The 11,211-nt window shown below is 36.7% G+C and overlaps 1 protein-coding gene and 2 long non-coding RNA genes across 6 annotated transcripts in view; 1 reads left to right on the forward strand and 2 right to left on the reverse strand.

Annotated features, from left to right (window-relative positions):
* On the reverse strand, positions 3,445-6,720 carry LOC107639091. 4 transcript variants are annotated; one of them, XR_001619957.2, is made up of 5 exons: positions 5,983-6,720; positions 5,500-5,609; positions 5,223-5,323; positions 4,163-4,774; positions 3,445-3,897 (listed from the first exon to the last, which is right to left on the reverse strand). It is a non-coding gene; the product is annotated as an uncharacterized LOC107639091 (long non-coding RNA). The 4 variants fall into 4 exon arrangements; XR_001619955.2 differs by having other exon boundaries at positions 3,445-4,313; positions 4,718-4,774; positions 5,983-6,705; XR_001619956.2 differs by having other exon boundaries at positions 3,445-4,774; positions 5,983-6,146; positions 6,266-6,693.
* On the forward strand, positions 7,734-8,203 carry LOC107636216. The gene is made up of 2 exons (XM_016339741.1): positions 7,734-7,904; positions 7,982-8,203. Exons 1-2 carry the CDS (start codon positions 7,734-7,736, stop codon positions 8,201-8,203), a joined length of 393 nt encoding a protein of 130 aa, XP_016195227.1.
* The window catches only part of LOC110270970, an 11,519-nt gene continuing 11,013 nt past the window's right edge, over positions 10,706-11,211 (reverse strand). The window contains exon 3 of the long non-coding RNA XR_002360831.1: positions 10,706-10,785. This is a non-coding gene — a long non-coding RNA (uncharacterized LOC110270970). The remainder of the gene's footprint in view (positions 10,786-11,211) is intronic.

Raw genomic sequence — 11,211 nt, forward strand, 5'->3', positions numbered from 1 at the left:
CGAAATTCAAAGTTTTACAAGTTCTTATACTAAATTTCTTTACATTGAGATGCTATAGATGTATTCTTTTACTAGTTTTAGTGCATGATAACAATTACTAACATATTCTTGCAGTGAAAACAATGGAGGGATATGTTCTCAAGGTCCACTATGAGTTGCTAAATCTTTATGCTAAGATAAAATACAAATAAATGATCCACTACATACCCAAAGAATTCAAGAACTTCTTCAACTTGGTATGCAAGGTCATCTAAACAGAGCAATGGCTCGTCCAACGAAATCACATTGGCTCCCAACTGCAATAACTCTTAAGCAAATGAAAAAGAGTCTATTAGACTCTATGAGCGATTGCGTGAAGAGCATTTATGGCTTTTTTTTTGTTTAAAGAATCTGAGGAATGCAAGTCAATACCAAAGCTACGAAAATGGTTTATAATAAATTAATATTTTATGGAAGTAAAAATGCATCAAAAATATTTTATGTGTTGAGTTTAGAAAACTAAAACTTGATTAATGTGATGATCAAACATTATTGGCTTATTATCAAATTGGTTGTATGATTATTTTTGTGCAATGTGCAAAAATTAATTTAAATTGAAATAGGCCCAGAAAGCAAGCCTACAAATACAAACACATTGGCCAACACAAATTCCAACCATACCACTTCATTCACTCAAATCCTAATCCATGAAGGCTGGGATAACTGAACCATAAGAAAGAAAGAAATCAAACCTAGCCCAAATAAAGATCCAAGCCCAAGTTGGTGATCACTCTCAAACCTATCTCTCTTCAACCTAGTTACTAACCGGGTAAACAAAATTCAATTCATTTGAATCCCTTGCTCACTTCCACCGAACACAATCTCTCTCTTTTCTCTCTTCTTTCTCTTCCCTATCACATCAAGTCACTAAACCAAGAAAGAAGAAAGAGGAAAGATACAAAGCTAGGGATCGACGAAGAACCAAAAGCTTGTTTCCAATTTCAAGCGAGAAGAAGGGCTACAACAAAGGAAGATATCAAAGCATAAGAAGATCACAAAAAGGTGATTTTCTTATTCATGCTACACCAAGGAACCGTGAAGAAAACTACTGAGTTTCAGGCAACAACCATAGAAAATAATAAGTCAATGGTGCTCTTCCTTGAATTCATGGTCCAAAACCAAACTTGGAGCCAAAGAAAAGATTCACGGTCAAGATCAAAGGAACTTGAAGAAAAAGGATGAAAGAGAAAGGTATGTTGCATGTCAAAGATTCGGCCTTCTATCTCTCCATTGATGACGCCGCTGTAAGTTCTGATGAAGGAGGAAGGAGACAACCCAAGTTTTGAACTTGGTTCAAACTTTGGGGGCTTCACTCTTCTATAATAAGGGTGAACAACCAAGGGTTGAGCAAGGAGAGTGGAATAGAGCACTTGGTTCGATTCTCATAGCTTCCTAAGCTGTTCTAAGTTTTTCTCCTTTATGGCTATCGTTTTGTATTTCTTTTTCTCAGTTCAGTCTGTCCGAGTCTCATTGAAAAAAAGGCAAACATGGTGAGGTTTATAAGAAAATCCAATGAGTAAAAAAAGGCAGTGAGCTAGACTTGGAAAAAAATCCAAAAATATCTCAGAAATTCTTTGTATGTATTTCTATTTTGTGTCATGATCCTATGGAAATTCCCTTACAAGTTGCGTTAGCACTTTGCTGTTGAACGCTAGGCTGAGTCCTAGTCAAGTTCGGTTTGGGTTAGAAACTAGACTTGTCCCAGATAGGATTAGATAGATCCTAGAGAGAATTGGTGACTGTAATCTGTTGAAAAGACAGTAAAATTCTGTCACAGTTATGATGGAGACTGGATGTAGGCTACATTGCACTAGGTAGTTAAACCAGGATATATCTGTGTGTCAATATCTTCTCTCATCTCTATTTCTGATTCTGCACTATAGACAAAACAAAAGTATCTCCTGCCTAGTCAAGAGACAAAACCAAAATATCTCCTGTATTTTCATAACAAAAAGCAAGTATACACGAGAAAGAAAAAGGGCCAAGATTCAACCCCCTTCTCTTAGCCATCGATAACCATCATTATGGAAGTAAAAATGCATCAAAAGTTAGATAAAAATTGATAAATGAAGAGCATTAGAATGTAAAAATTTCCTATTAATACTAACCTCATGATAGGGAGCATCAATGTAATAAATGCAGAAGTTATGAAGCAACAAAGAAACAGCTTCTGGGCAAAATAATAGACCCTGAAAACATGATATATCTATATAAAGATCTTGTTTTATTTTTCAAAACTTCACAATTCTCAAACACATTCTCCCAATACAAAGACCCTGCTTTAATTTGCTTCTAATCCCTCAAAACATTTCTATCCAAAAACAAAAAAACAAGGCATTTTTTCTCAAGTTCAAAATAAGAATAAACTTTACAAAACTGAAAAAAATATACAAACAAGAACAGAAAATAAAATAGTAAATTGAACCTTTATTTATTTTTCCTAAACTACTTTTGTTGATCCCTACAAACAATCACAAAGCTTGAACCTTTACTTGTTTTCAACATGAATTCCTGCAATACACACACAAAAATTAAATTAAATTAAAAAATGAACAAACAGAGATACAAACATAGAAGATTAACAATTTCAAAAAAAATTCAAACAACTAAACAAACCCTAAACCCCTCGAATGTTGAAAAAAAATCAAAAGAAGCTAATTAGAGAAAGAGACTTAGTACAGAAGGTGGCGACAACGGAAGGAAGAAACGACGAGGTGGCAACGATGAGAGGCGAAGATGCTGTTGGAGCCGGCGACGATGCTGCTGGTGGTGTTGATAATTTTGTTGGATGCAGCGATGACAAGGGAAGATCGATTGAAGGATACCACAACGGTGATGAACAAGCGTGGAGCAGGAGGTACCGACACTGTTGAACGAGCGCGGTGTTGAACGTGAAAACGTTGAGGCGGCGACAGTGGCTGAGTGATAGTGACTAGTGATGAGAGTGACACTACAAGGTTTTTATTTATTTATGGCAGTTTTTTTCTTATTTGTGGAGGTTTATAACCCCCACCAAATGGTTTGTGGGGGTTTCTAAAACCTCCAAAATTTGAGGTGCCATGAGGTCTTTTGCGGGGGTTTTTAAAAACCTCCACAATCTATTTAGTGGGGGGTTTTACATGTGTTTAGTAGGAATTTTATATTGGACTTTTGTGGCGATTTTAAATCACTTTTGTGGTAGTTCAAAAGCCCCACAAATTAATTTTTTAATTTAACAAAAATTAACTATTTTGTGAGATTTTCAAACCTCCACAAATCTGTAATTATTTATTTATTTTTAATTTCAAATCATTCATTAATCTCATCTCATTTACATACTCTCAAATTAGAAATTTATTTTTTAATATCAAAATTTAAAAACTAATTTTTTTATAACATAATTCCTCAATATAAAACATAACTCTATAAAAAAAATTCTCAATGTCAATAGTTCCAAACATAATTGCATATGATATTGTTCTACATAAGTATTTCTATTTTTCTTTAAAAAGTAAAATAAAACAACTACTTCAATATTTCAATATCATCTAATTACATAAATGGGCTTTAGAATTTGATCAATTTCACAATAAGAAACTTCATTGAAAACAATAGCAATACCAACTACCTACCATTTGGTCTCTTGAAATTTTCACCTAAAGAAAGTGCAATTGCTCGGTTCAAAGAAATGGTGGTGTTTACTAATGATCTAGAAGGTGTTCGCCAAACCATGTTTTCCTCTGCAGGCTGCTGTAGATGACGACCACTACTATCACTCCTTCCTCTACTTGATGATCCAATCTTGAAAATCTTACCAAACTATTTCATAAACTCAAACTTTCTCTCTGAATATGAAGGAACAAAATCCCCTGCTTCCCACTAAATTATACAACACTAGTTAATTCTCACCATTAAATCATTATCATTACGATACCAACATCAAGTATACTATATTTACATGCTTTAACAAATCAAATTCACAAACTTTGTCAGAATTCGCATATCCATTTAGCAAAACCAACCAACAAATGGAAAAAAAGGACTTAAAAGTTGAAAAAGTAGCTGGTGGGGTTATTCAAAACTTTCCAAAATGAACATCCATGAGCATGAAAGTGTAGTAGAGAAACAAGTAGAGAAAGAGTACCATATATGCAAGGGTGTGAAAGATGGTTGATATCTGAAGAAAGAGAAGCCATAAGGAGAATCTAACAGGACACTATGAAATACTCGAGAGAAAAAGCAAGAATTCAGAGATAAACATGCATATCAGGTTCTTGCCTCAAACTCCACATTTTCTATATATAAATGATAAGATACACAGTTATTAGATATAAATGAATATAGAATAATTAAACATAAAACTGTCAAGAACATAATAAATAAAAAGCTTAAATTAACAGCGAAGAAGAGACCTTTTTAATGAAGTGGGAAAGCAGAAATAGAAGAAGGAATGCTTCTGTTTAGAATTTGTTTGAACTTTCTTATTTCAAAAGACAGCATTTGATGCATGCATTTTTCACCATTTTCTAAGGAACTAGCTCACTCAGTTAAAAAACTCAATCCCCATTGGTTCAAGCCTTTTCTCTTTACAATCAGACTCCAAATTAATAGCAAACTTCGTATCATACAAATTGATGTTTGGCATATCATAGTGTTATAGAATTATAAAGCATTTGAGACATTCCAAAATGATTCTTACAGAAAGCACAGGTTGAAGTGTCATCTGGGCATAAACTTCATCAGTTTCTGGGTGAGCCTGCCAAAAAAAAATCCCCAAAAATTAGCATAAAATCAAAATAAGAGAATTTCAGACCTTCCATATGGATCTTCGGCTCAAAACTAATACAAAAACCAATCCAAAAAAGAAAATTCCATACATGCAAAGTAACACTATGAAGGACTGGAAAATAATGTTAAAAATAAATTTTCTAATTACCAAACAAAAAGGATGAAAACTGAAAGCCAATAAAAAAAAGAATATTAGCAAGTATAAGCCAAAATCATAGAAATGGAACCAAACTCGTGTTCTCTAGCAAATACATCCTGCTTTTATTGTTTGGCCAGTATCTAATGCTCCAAGAATTCAAGAAAAGGGAAAATTTAGTTTCAATGAATCATAAAGATAAAAACAAGCAAGCAGAAAGGAAAATACATAAACTAAGACAAATGAAATTTCGAAATTAGACAATGAAGTCTCGGAATACCTATAGCGCATATTCCAAACACGAGAGGTGCCGATATCTTCCATTGTTATAGTGATTCCGTCCCTTGCCTCTAGTTCTAGTAGATGTGTTTCTGCCTCTTTCTGATTACATTTTTTACACAACCAAATTAGAAATCAAGTTATTACATCATACATATGGGATTTTTAAATTTTTTTACACAATCAGATTGCACATGAAATTATTACATGATATGTATGGGATTTTTCTTTAAAGATAAACATTATGTTTCTTCAATCCAATAATATAAATAACTTACATCTGAGTGGAATTATGTGACATATCCAAGCATGGCCCCCACTGATGCTGTTTTTGTGAACAATACTGTCAGCTTCGGTATCTAAAATAGCATCAAATACGCTATGTGTTCTGCAAATGGATGGATCACATGTGCATTCATTTTAACAATAATTAATTCTTATGTTAATTAATGTTATCTAATCTAATTGGATATAACTGCATAATTGTTTATACATAGTTAAAGTAAAAAATAAAATAATATTATCTAGTTGTAGGAGAAATATGTCTTTGAGAAAGAAGCAATATTCAAATGGAGTGGTCCGTCACTATGACAAGTAACCTTTAACAATAATTATAAAAGCATAACTATAATTTTGTACTTTTGCATAATCACATCAAACATCAGATACACCTCAGAGTGCAAAATCCATGGCACAAATGAGTTCTAATGTAATAATTCCTAAACAATAATTAATACTAGGGGAGGGGGAGTAGAAGTTACCTTGACGGCAAGAAGTCCAAGTGCAAAAGCACTCCCTTTCTCAACCTCATGCTCAAATGGCAACAGCTTCTGAACGAGATCTTCTTCCGTCACGGGAGGAGCTTGGAGGTGTTGAACCAAAGCCAGAATAGCTCCTCCTTCGACAATCATGTTCACCACTTCCTCTGCAAGACACAACCACCGAAGGATTTACACCGAGAGACATGCACGACCGAATTTGCCAAAAACTGAAACGAAGGGAGCAACATGCTAAGAGATCGAGGAAGAGGAACGGAGGATTAACCGTTTTTGGCAAGATCGGCGAGCGCATGAGTGGCGCACTTGGCGGCGGCTCGATCTGACTCCTTCCATGAGAAAGTGGAGTTGAGGATAAAAACCTGCTCCTGGATGTCGTCAAGGATGGCATCGCGGGCATCGCCAGTTACTCTCTCTCTGATCTCAGATGCTATAGCAAGCTTGATGGTGACAACGGCGAAGAGACGAATACGGTGGCGTAGATCTAGGGTTTAATTCTCCCTCTTCTTCCTCTTCTAATTTTTTTTGACAATTTTTTGTTTGAGTTTAATCAGAATAGATTAGGAACGGGTTATTTGTGTGGACAATTGGGCTTAAAAATTTTAAATAACATGAATTAATGGGGGTTTTATATTTTCTCACAAATAAAATATATTAGGGAGGTTTTAAAAAACCTCAACAAAAAATTTCCCATAAGCAAGTTGATATTTTGTAGTGTGAGTGAGGGTGGCGGTGGCGGTGGCGAATGGCAGCGATGGTGGCTGACGGCGAGAGATAAAGATAATGGAGAGAGAAGTGAGGTTGCTGATGTTGCACAAATTCAAATTTAGGGTTAATTTCATCGGCAATTTTACCGTCGAAAAAATTTGTCGTTAACGCATAACTTGTGACCAAAATGGCACGTTTCATTTAATTACCTTACCGTCGGATTTTTCCGCCGCTAAATCCGACGGTAATGGTTGCGCCAATTTTTCTTTTTTTCTTCCAATTATTTCCAGCGAATTTACTGTCAAAAAACCAAATTCGACGGTAATTTTTTACCCGATGAATTTATTGCCAAATTCACTGGCAAATCCTCCGATAAACCTGCCACAAATCTCTAACACTAAATCTGATGGTAATTAGCATTTTTTTTGTAGTGTAGTATATTTGGTTGTTTTGTTTGATTTAGGTTCTAGTGCTAGTCTGTGTCTATAGAAGTCATAACAACATTAAAATTAGAATTATTTTTATGCATTGCTTCTAATTCTATTCTCTGTTATTGGTGTAATTCGTCTCTTTGAATATTAGGAATTGCAATCACATTATTACAAAACAAGTTTTATATAATTTGAAGTAAATTATTTCAAGTGGCAAAGTTGTGGTGCCATCCTTCTTAAGATTGTCGCTATTAACATTTTAAGATATGAGTAAAGTATTTTTTTTGTCCTTAACGTTTGGGGTAAGTCCTAAAATTGTCCCTAACGTTTCATTCGTCCTATTTTTGTCCCCAACGTTCTAAAATTGATTCAATGTTACCCCACTGTTAATTCCACTCACGGAACACTAACGGAGCTGCTTACGTGGATGCCTTTGTCCACTCTGGCAAACTTTGCCCCTGGTGACCGTTACTGAGAATTTGGAAAAAAAAAGAAAATTTAATTTAAAAGGATGATGAAACCCTAATTTCATGGTGCGCCTCGTGTAGCTTCTCCTTCTCACCATCGTCGTCTCTGTTGCAGTTGATTGCTGAGCCCATGGCTTCGCAGGGCTCCCAGGCCGCGCGTAGTAGCAGCGCCTCAGGTCAAAACAGCAGCCAAGGTCGTCGACGGAGAACAACTTGTTACTGTGGGGAGAGGCCAGTGCTTGCGACTTCGTCAACGGTAGAGAATCTGGGACGGAGGTTCTGGGGCTGTGTTAACTATGGGGTAAGTAGAAAACTTAATTGCTGGGTATGGCTGTTATTTGGTTTTCTGATTGGGATTTTCTTTTGGTTTTTGCCTAGATTGGAGAAGAGTGTGGGTACTTTGTGTGGGCAGAGTCGGAGCAAGAGCCACAAGTTGCTCGATTGAAAAGAAGAATCACAGGCTTGAAGGGTAAAGTGAAAACAGTTGAGAGGATGTTGAGAATGGCAGTAGCAGTTGGTCTGGTTGGATGGACATGTGCTATAATATTACTGTGTGAAAAATATTCATCAACAAGAAATGGGAGGTTCTTTTTGCAATAAGGCTGCAGAACATAGTGGCTAGTGTAATGTGTTGGCAATATGTTGTCTGTATTTTGGGGTGTAATGTAACCTGTTGATTGAATGAATTTGAATGAAAATTTATTGTTATCCACTTTTATGTGTTCAATTTACATTCTCATGGTACAAACAGTGAGGTAACTATCAGCAGAAATAATTAAATAAAACAGTGAAACAGAGCAAACATAAAGCATTAACCTCAACCATATGGCATAGATAGGCAATAGTCAGCAACTTAACCAACATACATTCCTAATTAGATGTCTTAGAACTAGAAATATAAATCAACCTAGATGCTAAACAGTTTTTTGGTAATAGCAGCAGCAAAACCAAATTGAAAATAGTGAAACCAACAACCATAGTTCTTAGGCTGATACAAAAGGCAAAATACAAAAGTTGTAACAAGTGAAACAAATTCATTCCACATTCTTCCATGCTCTTGGTGGAGTCCTGGCCATGAACCTGAGCTGAGACTGGGTCACCCTCTTCACTGGGCTTGGCAGAACCGTTGGAGTTGTTGGGGCTAGTGCAGAAGCAGTCTGTGAATGATTCACTTTGGTCCTTTTCGAAGCAGCTTGTGATTGTTGGGAGCTCACAGCTGGCTTCCTCTTTGGGTGTGAGGGTGGTTTGTTCTTATTGCCCTTTTGCTTCCTACTTCCACTTTCAGCAGCCTTACCAGAATCTGTCTTGGCAGATAGTCTAGAACTTACTCAGCCACTTTGAATGCATGATTCCAATCTTCAACTCCCTAGAGCAATTGTGCTTGTTGTTGCAACTCTTCAACTTCCAACTTCGCTCATGCTTCATCTTTCCACAATATGCGTACCACTCACATCCCTTCACACATTCCACTTTAACCCTCTTCAAATCCACCTTTGTGAATCTCAGCCCCCTGCCACTACTGACAGCATATGCAGTGGCACAGTCTTTGAACTCCTCCCTTGACACATACAAAGTTCCCACCTCCCAAGTATATTCACTCATGTTCTTTAACGGCCTGTGTATGGGATACCTCTTTCTCGTGTCATCCTCATCATCACTAAATGGAGTATCTAGGAACTCCTCACTGTTATAACCTGCATCATCATCACCAAATCCCCCTACAACTTTTTCCTTACCAAGATTTGGTGCAGCTGGTTGTGATGATTGACCATGAGACTGATTGGGTGTAGACTCTTTTTCCCCCTCTTCTATGATGTTCACATGAACTAAGCCTTTAGCTCCCTCCCTCTCATCATCACTGTCACCAAAATCAAGACTACCAAGGCTGTGAGTTGATGCATTCCCAGCAATCGAATCAGAAGTCCATGAACTTTCACTCTCCCTGGGTTCATAGTCATCATCTTCAGATGTCTCACTCCCCTCCTCCTCTTCTTCAACAGCATCATCACTCTTAACAACTTCACATGATCCCTCACTCAAAGACCCAACCTCTTCCACTTCAGTAGGCCCATCAGTAGGCCCATCAGTTGGCCCATCAGTAGCTGCCTTTGACCCAACACCAGGGCCTTCATACATAATAATTGGGCCAGGCCCAGCTTGATCACCTTCTTCAGTAGGAGCAGTAATTTGCCCAGGTTGCACAACTTCTCCCACCTCACTTGTCTTGTGAACAACATAAACCTCAACCATGCCATCCTTTACCCCAATTCTTGCCATATCCATCGCATCTTTATCGTTTTTAAGCATGGTCAATCCTTCCTCTAACCCAGCATTCACAGCTTTATACCACATCGCAGCAATATCCTTCTTCAAATACCCCTGTCTACTCACTATTTCATACACCTCAATCAAACTCCATTCATCCTCATCACAATAGTCTACAATGGACGTCTCCCCACCCAAATACCTAACACTACCTCCTTCAAGCCGAAACATCCCTTGGTGATAAATTTTAACACTAAAATGACTCATCTCTTCCGCTATTGTTCCTATTACACAAACCATAAAACAACGGTAATCAATGTGCAGGGTAGAAACACAGGTTCAAAAGATTATACTTACATCAACAACCCCAAATCCTAACAGCAATAACATTGCAATCGCAGAAACCCTATGCATTAACATCTTTACTTGCATGAACTATTCCAGTCAAACGAAAATCAAACATACATTGCACATACCTTTTCGCTCTGTGCCGTTTCAAAGTTTTCAGTACCACCAAGACGGGGCAAAGCTCTCCTGTGTAGAGAACACCAAAGCACCAACTCGCTTCAATCCGTCTTCTTCCTTTGTACTCGAGCGCGAAGAACAGAGGAGAAATAATCGATAGGGTTCAGGGAGTGTGGGTGGAATGTGAAGTGTTTCGTTTTCCTTATGCAAGCGTTTCGTATGGTAAAAGAAAACATTACGCGCGAAGAGAACCCCGCATCAATACCAACGTTTGGGGTTACTAACGTGTCGCGTCCACGTAGGCATCTCTGTTAGTGTTCCGTGAGTGGAATTAACGGTGGGGTAACATTGAATTAATTTTCTAACGTTGGGGACAAAAATAGGACGAATGAAACATTAGGGACAATTTTAGGACTTACTCCAAACGTTGGGGACAAAAACAATACTTTACTCTTAAGATATTTTAATGTAAATTAATAAGCATAAGTTGAATGGTTAGCTAAGGCATGGATATATGTTGATTTTTCTTTATGTGCAAGATGTGTGAAGCATTCAATTCATTTGTTTTATATATACACTTCATCCCCCCTCTTTTCTTTAAACGCAAAATTATAGTTTTCTGTTTCCTTTCTATAAGTCTCACTTCGTGAAGTGAAACTCCGAAACTTTTCTACCTATATATATGACCTCTAAAAAAAAGTAAAATTAGATTATAACATTCAAGCGTACGTGGAAAGTGAAATACTTTACATTATTAATTTTTTTACCCATCCAAAAATTACTCAACTCGAGACCATTAATGTAAAGAAAATTTTATTTATAAATTTATCAAACTTATAAAATATCCAACAGACATTTGTTTGGATGACTAATGACTA

The sequence above is a fragment of the Arachis ipaensis genome, chromosome B04, assembly GCF_000816755.2.
Source record: "Arachis ipaensis cultivar K30076 chromosome B04, Araip1.1, whole genome shotgun sequence".
NCBI lineage: Eukaryota > Viridiplantae > Streptophyta > Magnoliopsida > Fabales > Fabaceae > Arachis > Arachis ipaensis.